The 14,555-nt window shown below is 41.1% G+C and overlaps 1 protein-coding gene across 9 annotated transcripts in view; it reads right to left on the reverse strand.

Moving 5' to 3' along the window:
- Positions 1-14,555, reverse strand: part of LOC126348631 (telomeric repeat-binding factor 2-interacting protein 1-like) — a 183,681-nt gene that overhangs the window by 85,969 nt on the left and 83,157 nt on the right. For 6 of the 9 annotated variants that reach the window (XM_050002375.1, XM_050002374.1, XM_050002372.1 and 3 more), the window contains one exon: positions 4,613-4,708. The exons of the other annotated variants lie outside the window; for them this stretch is intronic. In XM_050002375.1, the coding sequence (XP_049858332.1) occupies positions 4,613-4,708 (96 nt within the window). The remainder of the gene's footprint in view (positions 1-4,612; positions 4,709-14,555) is intronic. 9 annotated transcript variants of the gene reach the window in all.

Raw genomic sequence — 14,555 nt, forward strand, 5'->3', positions numbered from 1 at the left:
TAGGTTAAAGTTAAATATAGTGGGAATTAGTGAAATTCGGTGGCAGGAGGAACAAGACTTCTGGCCAGGTGAAAATAGGGTTATAAATACAAAATCAAATAGGGGTAACTCAGGAGTAGGTTTAATAATGAATAAAAGAGTAATACCTCTAATAAGCTACTACGAACAGTATAGTTAATGCATTATTGTAGCCAAGATAGATGTGAAGCCCATACCTACCACAGAGGTACAAGTTTATATGCCAACTAGCTGTACAGATGATGAAGAGACTGAAGAAATGTATGATGGCATAAAATAAATTATTCATGTAACTAAGGAAGATGAAAATTTAGTTGTCATGGGGACTGAAATTCGATATTAGGAAAAGGAAGAGAAGGAAAAGTAGTGGGTGAATATGGACTGGGGGTAAGGAATGAAAGAGGAAGCCGCCTGGTAGAATTTTGCACTGTAGCATGACTTAATCATAGCTATCATTTGGTTTAAGAATCACGAAAGAAGGTTGTATGCATGGACGAGACCGGGAAACACCAGAAAGTTTCAGACTGATTACATAATGGTAAGACAGAGATTTAGGATCGAGGTTTTAAATTGTGAGACATTTCCTGGGGCAAATGTGGACTCCGACCACAATTTACTAGTTATGAACTGTAGATTAAAATTGAAGAAACTACAAAAGGTAGAAATCTAAGGAGATGGAACCTGGATAAACTAAATGAACTAGAGGTTGCAGAAAGTTTCAAAGGGAGCAAGGAATACAATAGAAGAAGAATGGGTAGCTTTAAGAGATGAAGTTGTGAAAGCTGCAGAGTATCACATACGTAAAAGGACAAGGACCAGTAGAAACCCTTGGGTAACGCAACAGGTACTGAATTTAGTAGATGAAAGGAGAGAGTTTAAAAATTAAGTAAATGAAGCAGACGAAGTGGAATACAAACGTCTCAAAAATGAGATCAACGGAAAGTGCAAAATGGCTATGGAGGAATGGCTAGAGGACAAATGTAAGCATGTAAAAGCATATATCATTAGGGGTAAGATAGACACTGCCTACAGGAAAATTAGAGAGACCTTTGGAGAAAAGAGAACCACCTGTATGAATATTAAGAGCACAAATGGAAAACCAGTCCTAAGCACAGAAAGGAAAGCAGAAAGGTGGATGGAGTATATAGACAGTCTACACAAGGGCGATGTACTTGACAGAAATAGTATGGAAATGGCAGAGGATGTAAATGAAGATGAGATGGGAAATGTGATACTGCGTGAGGAATTTGACAGAGCACTGAAAAACGTAAGTGGAAACAAGCAGACAACATTCTGTTATAACTAATGATAGCCTTGGGAGAGCCAGTCATGACAAAACTGTTCCATCTGTTGAGCAAGATGTATGAGACAAGTGAAATACCTTCAGTCTTCAATAAGAATATAGTAACTCCAGTTCTAAAGAAAGCAGATGCTAACAGATGTGAAAATTACCGAACTACCAGTTTAATGTGAAAATTACCGAACTACCAGTTTAATAAGTCACGGTCGAAAATACTAACACAAATTCTTTACAGGCAATTGAAAAAACTGGTAGAAGCTGACCTTGGGGAATATCAGTTTGGATTTCATAGAAAAGTAGGAACAAGCAAGACAATACTGACCCTACGACTTATTTTAGAAGATAGGTTAAGGAAAGGCAAACCTACATTTATAGCATTCATAGACTTGGAGAAAGCTTTTTTCAGTGTTGACTGGAATGCTCTCTTTCAAATTCTAAATGTGGCAGGGGTAAGATACAGGCTATTTACAATTCGAACAGAAACCAGATGGCAGTTATAAAGAGTCGAGGGGCATGAAAGGGAAGCAGTGGTTGAGAAAGGAGTAAGACAGAGTTGTAGTCTATCCCCAATGTTATTCAATCTGTATACTGAGGAAGCAGTAAAGGAAACAAAAGAAAAATTTGGAGTAGGAATTACAATCCAAGGAGAACAAATAAAACCCTTGAATTTTGCTGATGGCACTGTAATTCTGTCAGAGACAGCAAAGGACTTGGAAGAGTAGTTGAACAGAATGGACAGTGTCTTGAAAGGAGGGTACAAGATGAACATCAACAAAAGCAAAATCAGGATAATGGAATGTAGTCGAATTAAATCAGCTGATGCTGAGGGAATTAGATTAGGAAATGAGACACTTAAAGTAGTAGATGAGTTTTGCTATTTGGGCAGCAAAATAACTGATGATGGTCGAAGTAGAGAGAATATAAAATGTAGGCTGGCAATGTTAAGGATAGCGTTTCTGAAGAAGAGAAATTTGTCAACATCAAGTATAGATTTAAGTGTCAAGAAGTCCTTTCTGAAAGTATTTGAATAGAGTGTAGGTGTGTATGGAATTGAAACATGGACGATAAACAGTTTAGACAGGAGAGAAAAGAAGCTTTTTAAATATGGTGTTACAGAAGAATGCTGAAGATTAGATGGGTAGATCATGTAACTAATGAGGAGGTACTGATTAGAATAGGAGAGAAGAGGAATTTATGGCACAACTTGACTAGAAGAAGTGATCAGTTGGTAGGACATGTTCTGAGGCATCAGGGGATCACCAACTTAGTATTGGAGGGAAGCTTGGAGGGTAAAAATCGTAGAAGGATACCACACTGAGCAGATTCAGAATGATTTATGATGCATTAGTTACTCGGAGATGAATAGGCTTGCACAGGATAGAGCAGCATGGAGAGCTGCATCAAATCAGTTTTTGAACTGAAGACCACAACAACAACAACATGGCTATTTAACTGTGCAGATCTGTACCCACAAGATGTTTTCCTGAAGCATGCACTGAAAGAACAGGTATATCAGTAGAAGCATCACACTGTTGAAGAGATGAAGCAGAATTATCAATGGATAAAGTACTTTAGCCATGTGTAAATGTTAGCTGATAAAACAGAACAACAGAAGAAAATGGCCTGTTTCAACAATGACTTTGATGTTTAGCTTATACAAAGGACACTCAAAAAGTTTTAGACAGTCATCTCCAATTGTTTTATATTATGCAGGAGGAGAATGAAATTTTTTGTGAACATAATTGGAACATTTAGCTATACATTGGGCCTACTCAATGTAGCCTCCATCAGCTGTGATGCATCTGGCCAAACGTTCTTTCCATGATGTAAATGCACTTTGGTAAAATTCTCAGCATTGACTTCTACACCATCGCTTGACACAGGAAATATAGTCTTTCTCACTATCAAATGTTTCACCACACAGGTGGGCCTTCAGATGACTAAAGAGGTCAAAATCAGACGGAGCCCAGTCCGGACTGTAGTATGAGTATGAAGAACAATTTTCCAACCCATTTTCCTGATTTTCTCCTGTGTCATAAGCGCTGTATGGGGTTTGGTATTGTCACGGTGTAGTCTGATGAGCTGACCCTGAAGCTGTGGTCTGTGGGTCTTGATGGCATGTTGCAGTTTGTCCAATGACAAACAGTAATGGTCTCAGTTAATTGTGGAGCCAGGTTCCAAAAAGTCAATGAAAATGACACCACACTGATCCTAGAAGGAATAGGCCATCACCTTTTGGCCTGCTGTTCGTGAAAGTCTTGGTTTCTTCTTCCAAGGGGATCCCGGATGAGGCCACTCCATGGATTGGGTTTTGCTCTCAGGTTCAGACAAAAACAACCAAGTTTCATCCTTTGTAATGACGGAATGAAAACACTGTTTCCACTCTTCAGTAAAGGTCTTCATGAGACCCTTCGCACAAATTCTTCCTCATAATTTTCATTTCTCTTGTCAATAATCTAGGCACCCAACGTGCACACATTTTTCTGTACCCTAGTGACTGTACCAGTGATACCACACTATCCAATGACAAACAAGTCATTTCAGCAAGCTGTCGTGTCATCACACATCTGTCATTTTGGATGATTTGATCAATGGTCTCCTTATTCACATCACTCATGGCCTACCGCATCATGGATTGTCCAGTAGAGAGAAATCAACTTGTTTAAACCTCTACAACCACCGCTGGATACTGCTGTGACCCACTGTGTCCTCCCTTCGTATATGCATAACAGTCTATAGCATCAGTTTTCTATCCATCGCCACCCCCCCCCCCCCCCCCTCCTCTCTCTCTCTCTCTCTCTCTCTCTCTCTCTCTCTCTCTCTCACACACACACACACACCTGCCCCCACCCCACCCCTCTCCCGCACCCTCCCAATAATTCTGTTTTTGAGTTACTCATCAATGTTTCTGATTTCCTTTAAAAAGCTATCTTCTAAATAATTTCAGAAATGACAAGAGACTAAAGAGCAAGCAAAGATTTGGTTTATAGCTGGATGACATGTAACTGTGTCTTTCTCAAACCCTAAAACCTTCACTTTCACACACTGTACTAACCCCTGAAATGATACACAAAAGAAACTATAAATGAAGTAAAATTTGTAGTTTAACGGCAAAGAAATGAGCAAGTAATACAAATGAAGGATTAGGAGGCTACCTGAGTACACACTAGCATTTTTTTTTTCATCTCAAATTGTGTGATGAAATGAAATTGGTAATAAAGTGGAAAATATTTTCAGTTTACTGATAAACTCTATCATATGTTTTCACAGAACTGAATATAAATAATATAGTACCTGAGCAATCTACTTGATCTAAGTTCCTCCACATGTTTCTGGCTGATAGCCCTTGAAGAACTTCCAGTATCACCACTTTCTGTTGGTTTATGCACACTAAAAGGTAATGAAAATTTTATACATTCTCGAACTATTAATAAAGATAAATTCTGTGTCACAGGAGGGTAAGTCAATTATTATCTGCAAAGTAGTTATAAAATTTTATTGTAACCAAATAGGAAACTTACAAGAACATAATTTTTCAACATAGTCTTCTTGCATTTCAACGCACTTGGTCCATCATTGTACAAGCTTCCTGATGCCCTCAGGAGATTGTTGGTTGAGCTGCAAGCCAGAAATGCACCGCTTCTTTCAGTGCTTCGTCCAAGGTAAATCAATGGCCCGTTAATGGCTGTTTGAAGTAGACTAAACAAGTGATAGTCAGAAGGGGCTAGACTGGGCCTATGTGGAGGATGATCCAGTACTTCAAATTTGAGTTTCTGGAGCGTTTCAGCAGTGTGAGCAGCAGTTTGCAGACGGGCATTGTCGTGTAACATCACAACACCTTTTGACAGCAATCCACGGTGTTTGCTTCGAATTGCAGGCTTTAGCCTGGTAGTAAGCATCTCAATGTAATGTACACTGTTTATTGTGGTGCCCCTTTCCCCATAATGTTCCAGTACTGGACCTTGTGCGTTCCAAAAAGCCATAAGCATCAGTTTTCCTGCAGACAGTTGGGTCTTTAACTTTTCCTTGCACGGAGAATTTGGATGTTTCCATTCCATAATCTGTGGTTCACTCTCTGGCTCATAATGATGGATCAATGTTTCGTCACCAGTAATGATCCTGTCTAAGAAGTTGCTCCCTTCATTACCATAGCAATCCACATTTTTTTGCAGATGTCCAAGCACAATTGTTTATGCAACTGTGTGAGTTGTTTTGGGACTCATCTTGCACAAACTTTATGAAACCCAAGTCTGTTGTGGATGATTTCATAAGCAGAACTGTGACTAATTTGGACGTGATGTGCCACTTCATCAATAGTTAATCATCTGTCTAAGATAATCATTTCACGTGAACGCACAATTTGTGGCAGTAAACGGTCATCCGGCTCCATCATGCATAACACTTGTGCGACCATTTCAGAATTGTTCAATCCATTCGTAGACACTCCATTGTGGCAAAACACTGTTCCCGTGCTGTACTGAAAGTTTTCCATGAATTTCGGCCCAATATGCCTTCCGACCACAAAAAATGGATCAGTGAATGTTGCTCTTCTTTGTTGCAAATAGACAGCGGAGCAGCCATGATTAACAGCACCACAGTGATAACGAAACTAACTTAGCAGCTTGAGAATTGCAAAGATATAACAAAAAATAAACAAAGCATGTGTCATCAACGTAAAACTTCAGTACTACCAAAATAAAAATATAACTAAATTGCGGATAATTGGCTTACCCTCATATAAAGAGGTTCATGCAATCCAAATACAGAAAAAATTAAATAGTGTAAAAGGTTAATTGTACATTTGCAATCATTTTTGAGAATTAAAATAAAAAATGTTTGTTGAAATCTATACAACAAACCAGGAAATATGGCGCGCACGCACGCACGCACACACACACACACACACACACACACACACACACACACACACACACACACAACACTACAAACTTCATGCAATAATACTAATTAAAAACATTGTATAAAATTTTTCACTGTTGGCAGCATTACTATTTCTGTACATTCTTTGCACTTGATGGCTGCAAAAATGCCATCTTTGCTTAATCCAGTGCATAGGAAGTGCCTCAAATACACGGTATTTACATTTCTGATACTGTTTACTTATGTAATCAAAACAACCACACAACTTTTGAGTTTTGCTGTCTTTCGTTACTGAGCCGAGCTTGTCAGTCACAGCCTCCTAGAACTCTGGACTGAAATACAGAGAAATCATGAGCCCTGTCAGTGCATTTCTGTTTTCTGAGAGGAAAGTGGGTGAACACAAATCTGGTCAGTAAACTGGATGACACAACTTCAAGACTTACTTTTCACCAAGAAACGGTGATTGATTGCCGGTGACTAAGTCAAAGCATTATCATATGGCAGGAGAAAGCACAAAACACACACACACACAAGCACAAGGTTGCACAGATTATACTGCATGTGAGCTAGCAAGCATTTTCAACACTTCCTAACAGAATTATTTTTTTATTGGGGTGCACTGATGCCCGAATTCTCTGTAAAGAATGCCAAATCAATCAAGAAACACAAAATACACACAAAATACCTGTTCATACTAGATCTGCACACTCTTCAATAATAATGGCTACACTGATGCCTCTCAACATAGCTGTCTGAAAGTGCTCAATCTATGTACACTAGCTGATCTGAAAGTAGGGCATAATCAGAGTAACCAAGAGAACTTGGTTCTGGCCAAACTCATTAACTAAGATAAATACACTGTGCAACACAATTAAAAGATCACTTTTTCAAAACGCCATAACTGTCTACCATTGTGATGCATCTGTTTGAAATTTGGTTCAAAGGTGTTTACAATCTTCCTCTGCAATGGTGCAAAAACATGGCACCTTGTGATGTCACCCTCTAGCTAAACAATGATATGTGTTGATACATACCAAGAAGGAAAAGGCCCAAGCTCATAAGTTCATGTGAGATGTAAAGTGGGTTAATGATGTCACACTGGCACCAAATTTCATCAAAATTTTGTCCAACTCCACTACAGGTGTTTCACACACTGGGATGGTCATCGCACCACCTCTTACCGACATTGTACCCCATCTTTTGATGCCTCTGCAATAGAAGTCAGAATGGCAATGCTCAGTGTTGAACTTGCACATTCTTCTTAGGGGTGGCTGAGCAAATCATTTCAGATACTCCACTGCTCAGAATTGATACGAAAAGACCTAAGGATGTGGCATAAAGGGCATCAATCAAATCATCCTTTCCCTTGAGGCCACGATTCCCACATATTCTGAAGTTGAAAATGACAGTGCACAGTGCAATGAGCAACAAGATGACATTCTTGACAACCTCCGACACTGCTTCTCTAAGAACTTCGCTGTGGACTGCAGCATGATCACAGTTTTTGCTTGGTGTACAGGGTGGAGCCACTATTCACCATTTAAAACCATTTGATGAAATTTGAATGTGATGTGAAGCAGCAGATGGTGCTTAGGCTTTTTCACCCCTCATGTTTTGCAGGCTCCTGCTGCGTGATCACGGCCGAGAGTGTGACATAGACACGCGCATAAATTAAAAAGGGAACAGTTCCTCTATGACCCCCCAATCAGCAATAACCTCGGTGCCACCTGTACTCTTTTCCCGAGCACGTTAAAAATGTACCTGTAAAGACAAAGACCTACGTGCTGGCAGTGTAGGGAACCCTTTTGACGCACTGCACTTCAAATGTGGCCATTGAACACTAGTGCAGAGATGTACTGCAACTCAATTGTTTTGTTCCACTGGACAAGGAAATAATTTTCAGGGCAAAGAAAGGTACACATTCTGATTTCAATGATTTCTTTATTGATTACAATGTGGCACCAACACTAGCAGTATTAACTGCCTTGCATTAACAATGACAGCTGTGGATCACAGAATTGCTGTTGTCCTGGGGTACGTTGATCCAAATGTTTTGGAAGGCACTGGGCAGTTCATCAATTGTTCCTGGCTGGGGATGCAAGCACCTTAGTCTTCGCTCCATGTAATATCACACATTGTCAATTGGCTTTAAGTCTGGGCTGTTGGCATATCAGATCATCACAATGATGCCTGCTGACCAGACCTTCAACGGCCTGGGCATTGTGAGATGAAGCATTGTCCTGCATCAATGTGCAGCACAATCCAAAAGCTGCTGCACTACCCCATCCCAGTAGCACTGTGTGTTCAATGCAGGAGGAGGCACTATGACGAGGGGTATTTTCCTGTGTCTAATGCCTCCCCAATTCATGACACTTCTGGTACGAAATGCAGACCGCAGGGAAACAACATCTGAACGATTCCTCACTTCCTCGTCATGATGACAAACGTAGAGAAGTGTAGCTCATTCGTGAAGAGCACCAGATTCATATGCTCCATACCCCACTGAATGTGATGGCTGGAAAATTCCAACCTGACAACGTAATGTGCATGTGTCTAGGTGGGATCCTTCATTGACATGCGTGGACAAATGTGCTGTTCCTACAGGCATCGCCGAACTGTTTGTGCCCACACCACTCGACTAGTAGAACCATGGCAACTGGCTAGTCTCTCTTCAGTCCCAGGTCACCTGCCAAGCAATAGCACAATCCTCTTGTGCTGTAGTGCAACGGTAGGTGCTCCGACGTGTCTCTGTACAGGTACATTTTTACTGTGCTCAAAAAAGAAGCGTGGGTGGCACCGAGGGTATTGCCAAACTGGGGGCTCATAGAGGCATCATTTGCTATTTTATTCACGCATGTATCAATGTCATCCTCCCATGATCACAGAAGAGGAGGGACCAAACTAGAGGAATGAAAAATCATAAACACCCTTTGCTGCTCCAGATCATGTTCAAGCCCCATAAATGGTTTTTAACAGTACCTAGTGGTTCTGCCCTGTGCACTAGAGAAGAAACTGTGGTTGTGCTGCATTCCAAAGGGGAGAAACTGCACTTGTGCTGCACTCCAAAAGGGGGCGCGGTCACGTTTATTGCAACTGCAGTTCCACAGTGTCATTAGAGAAGGGTTGAATCATCTGGGGCAGTGTCAAGAATGTTATCCTGTTGCTTATTGCACTACAAACTGTCACATTCAACTGCAAAATGTTTGGGAATCGAGGCTCCAAGGGAAGAGGTGGTCTCACTGATGCCTTCTGTGTCACCTCCTGAAGACTTTTCACGTTGATTTTGAATCGCGGTCTCTCTGAAATGATTTCCTTGGCCACCCACAAGAAAACTGGGTAATTTTAATTTTGGGTGTTGCGGTTCTGACCATTGCAGAGGTGTTAAAAGAAGGGCTGAAATGAGGGTAAGAGGAAGTGTGATGGCCTCCCCATTGTGTGACAGGCTCATGTCAGGCAGAACTGTGGCAAAACTTGGTGTGAATGTGATGCAATTAACCCACCTTATACCTCACATGAACTTCCGAGCTCTGGCTTTTGTTTGGCGCATGTTAACACCTTGCTGTCTGAAGTGTTGTTGAGCCAGAGGGTGATATCACAGAGTACCATGCTTTTGCACCAACACAGAGAAAAGTTGTAGCCATCTTTGACCCAAATTTCAAACTTACATGTCTCAATGGAAGACAATTATGGAGTTTTGAAAAGGTGACCATTTAATTGTGTTGCACAGTGTATTTAGGAGATGACAAGTCTATTAAATTCTGCCTTAACATTAATAGGTTCACACTTTGAAATCAATGAACAAAAGCAGAAAGATAAAATTAGGAAATTTCTGAGAGCATACCTCAAATTACGTAAGATTAGGTGTACAAGTCAATAGTATACAGAAAACCAAAACACATTATTTACCTGAAAGATGGAAGATTAGTAGATCTGGTACAGAAATAGTTACACCTTCATCTACATCCATGCTCTGCAAAACCACTGTGAGGTGGATAAAGCTTTTTCTTGTTGCATTCATGTATGGAGAGCAGGTAGAATGACTGCTTAAATGTCTCTGTGAGCACTGTAATTAGTCTAATCTTGTCTTTGCAGTCCCTATGGAAGCAATACGTAGGAGACTGAAGTATAATCCTTGATTTATCACTTAAATGTTGTTGTTGAAACTTTCTAAGTAGGCTTTAATGGAATAGTTTGCATCTATCTTTAAGCATTTGTCCATGCTTCTCTTCTTTTACATTCGATATCCTGCATTGGTCCTATCTGGTATGTGTGACATTCACTTGAACAATATTCTATGATGAGGTGCATGAGAGTTTTATAAGCAATTTCCTTTGTAGACTAATTGCAAGTCCCCAGTATTCTACTGATAAACTGAAGTCTACTACCTGCTTTACTAAATGTTGGTTGATTTGGGAGAGTGGATCAAACAGTGAGGTCATCAGCCCCATCAGATTAGAGAAGAGTGGGGAAGGATGCTGGCCACGCCCTTCCACAGGAACCATCACGGTATTTATTTGAAGCATTTTAGGGAAATCACTGAAAACCTAACTCAGGATGGCTGGACATGGGTTTGAACTATTGTCCTCCCAAATGAGAGTCCAGAGTGCTAACAACTGCACCACCTCGCTCGGTGCTTTACTTATGACTGAGCCTTTGTGATTCTTAAATTTAATATCTCTACAAATTTTATACCCAGGTATTTGTATGAGCTGAGAGATTCCAACTGTGCCCCATCAATATCATAGTTGTATAATACAGTGGAACCTCGTTCAACAAGCACCTCCCACAACAGGCAATTCGCATAACAAGCAAAACAAAAATATATGACTCGCTTAACGAGCAATGTTTCACATAACAAGTAATAATGATTTAATGTGATGTCACCAGCCATTCATGTGCAATGCAGGAAATGTTCAACAATATGAAGACCTTTCACTGTCGACAGTGGCATATTTAGTATGTACTGCAGTCGGGGTTTGGTGCTCTTTCTGCTACTATCTTAGTGCAGCTAATCATCACATATTTTTCTAAACTTGTGTTCACACAGTGTTTTTTGTGTGCAAATTTTAATAACCTTTGCAGAAACTCCCCCAAAGATAAAGCCGCAGAAGATGACCATAAGAGAAAGAAAATGACCTTAGAAATGAAATGTGAAATCACTGAAAAACATGAACGTGGTATGAGCTTGCTTTCTTAGTACGCACCTACAATCAGTCTACATGAACTATCTGCATTATCCTCAAGAACAAGGACAAGCTTTAGGAGGCAGATGCTTCAAAGGGAGTGACAAGATTATCTAAAAAACAGTTTCGTATTCTGGACAATGTCAAAAGATTGCCCCATATACGGATAAATAAAAAGCAATTGCAAGGCAATACTATTAACGAGAACATCATTTGTGAGAAGGCGAGAATTATTTCCGCCAACCTCGTTAAGAAGACACCAGGATTGTCAGCGGCCAAAGAAGCGTTTAAGGGAAGCTGTGGGTGGTTTGAGAAGTTTAAGAGAAGAATCAGTATTAACAGCACTGTGAGGCACAGCGAAGCAGCCAGCTCCGACATGAGGGCAGCAGAGAACTTCATCAGCAACTTCAAGATGCTCGTACATTCTGAGAGTTATCCACCGCAACAGGTTTTTAATTCAGACGAGATGGATATGTTCTGGAAAAACATGGTGAAGTGTACCTTTAAAACAGCAGAGATGAATGCACTGCCCGATGACAAGCCAATGAAAGACCATCTCACACTGCTACTCTACGCCAGTGCAAGAGGCGATTTGAAAATAAAACCACTGTTTTTTTACCATTCAGAAACCCCATGAGCCTTCCTGAAGTGTAAATTCCAGAAGAGCACGGTTGATCTTTTTTGACTGGATCAATGAAGTGTTTCATCCTCCAGTGAAAAAATATTTGCTCGAGACGAATCTGTAATTCCAAGTCTTTCTTGTTATAGACAATGCTCCCGTCCATTCTCCAGGCCTAAAATGCCATCTCCTTGAAGAATTTCAATTCATCAAGATCCAATTTCTGCACTATAAGTAAGATTCTGGAATGAATTATGCTCACCATGCGATGTTCCACTACGATCCCAGTGTTTTTACTTAAGGGCATGTCTCTGTCACATCATCTAAGATTTGTATTCTATAAATAACAAATGTTTTATAAGCATTGTAGATTAAATGTGCAGACAAGGATAGGCAACAGAACCCAAAATGTACTTGTTCATGTGTAAATACAAAGCCTGTGAACATTTCACCTACAAAGGGTGACATCAAGAGAGCTGTGACCATTGCTTAACATAAATCAACCGTTTTCTGTATCAGTCACTTATTTATTATGCCATTATGTGCTACTATGGTTCACACCATCATCTTTAGGTGGAGAATTGTTTAATTACACAGATGGTGTTAGTGAAGAGCACAGATACCTTTCCAAAGCAGCAGATCAAGAATGGATAGATGGAGATGGCCATAAGGGCACCTGACAGCGAGGTCTTTAGCGTCCGCGCAAAGACAGATAGAGACGAGTGTCAGTAAAATACTCAGAACAGAAAGAGAAAACAGCAAGTAAAACACGTGTAACAAAGGGTGGAAAACCATATGGATCCACACCAAAGCATGGGACGATGCATGGCATCAGCAGTAAAACATGAGCAACACAGGAAGTAAGTGGTAGGAGGAGCTACAACAATATAGCAGATGGATTTGGTTGGCGGATCGCGAGGGGGGGGTTTAGAGGCAGCGCCAGCCACTCCGCAACACACTAAAACCTCCAGCTTCAAAGTTTAGGTCAGAGGCTAGACACATTGAAAACTTTAAAGCCCAAAGTACACTCGTCTCATCATCAGCTAAAATAGAGTGCAGATCCCCACCAAATTTTGCCGACGCCCTTGCATCACGGTATAAAATGCACTCTGTTAAAACGTGGCAGACAGAGATGTGCTCACCACAGGCATCACAAAATGGGGGATCCTCCTGCTGTAATAAAAAGCTATGTGTGAGAGGACAGTGCCCAATCCTAAAATGAGTGAGTGTGACTTCATCCTGCCTCAGCAACCAGCAGGAGGAACGCTGTGGCCAGTTTTTGGACTTCACCAACTGCAGCTTATTGGCTGTCACCACTAGCCATTTCTCCTCCCACAACTGCACGCACTTCCTGTGTAGGACAGAAATGACAGACTGCAAGGGAATAGGACACTGTGTCACATCCTGTCCTATGTGGGCCTCCTTGACAGCCCGATCGGCCTGTTCATTGCCCCATTTCCCTATATGACCAGGCACCCATCAGAATGACACCTGCTTACACTGCTGGTGGAGCAAGTACAATTGGTGAAATATGAGCCAGAACAAGTCCTCAGCTGGCTACAGGTTCTGCAACGATTGTAAGGCACTAAGGGAATTGGAGCAGATGAGAAACCTTTGCCCGGAAGATGAAGCAACTGCTGCAGTGCCTTCAGGATCACGTGGAGCTCTGCTGCAAAAATAGTATACTCGGCAGGAAGGCGAATCCTGATGACACAGTCTGGGAACACGACAGAGCATCCAAGGAAATTCCCATGTTTGGGGCCATAAGTGTAAATGACCGTGAAACAGTGATGCATATCTAAAGTGTTAAAAAACATAGATTGGTATGTAAAATCTAGTGTACTATCCTTACACTAGTCAAATCTGAAATAATCCTGGGTCTCTGGAGGAGCCAGGGTTGAAATCTGCTCCAACCTCAACGTAAAACATTAAGACCAGCCACATCCATCTCTAAAAGGCAATCCTGTGCGCGAATCCCATAGGGCCTCATTGCATGTTGCCAGGTATGAAAATTCCATGCCAGCAGAAGCCGAGTTTTGGTATGGTATGCAGGTGTGTAAGGTGTGGACAGTGTTTTATATATCACACACACCATAAGAAGCTGTTGCCTGATGTGAAGTGGTGGTTCACCAGCCTCTGCATAGAGAGGCTGGGTATGCGGCTTGTTCTGAATGCCCCAGTGGCCAAAAGAATGCCTTCATGATGCACCATATCCAACATTTTCAAATAAGAAGGTCTTGCAAACCCATACACCAATAATCGAGCTGAGATTGCACAAATGCCCTATAAAAGTGGAGCACACAAGTCCTGTCTACGACGAAGACATTTTAAAATACTGAGAGCCTTAACCAACCGTTTCTTCAGGTACCCAGCAAATGAATGCTGAGCCCCTGATGGGAGCAGACCAAGGACAAGGTAGATTATGTTGGGTCTTTAGATAATATGTATATATTGTAGGCTGAACTAGATCTTAGTTGGACATGTGTAGAGAAACACTGTGCAATTACTGGAATCATATGTGATGTGATGTATTCCCCTGGCTCAGATGAAAAAC

Source organism: Schistocerca gregaria, chromosome 1 (assembly GCF_023897955.1).
Source record: "Schistocerca gregaria isolate iqSchGreg1 chromosome 1, iqSchGreg1.2, whole genome shotgun sequence".
In the NCBI taxonomy this organism is placed as follows: domain Eukaryota; kingdom Metazoa; phylum Arthropoda; class Insecta; order Orthoptera; family Acrididae; genus Schistocerca; species Schistocerca gregaria.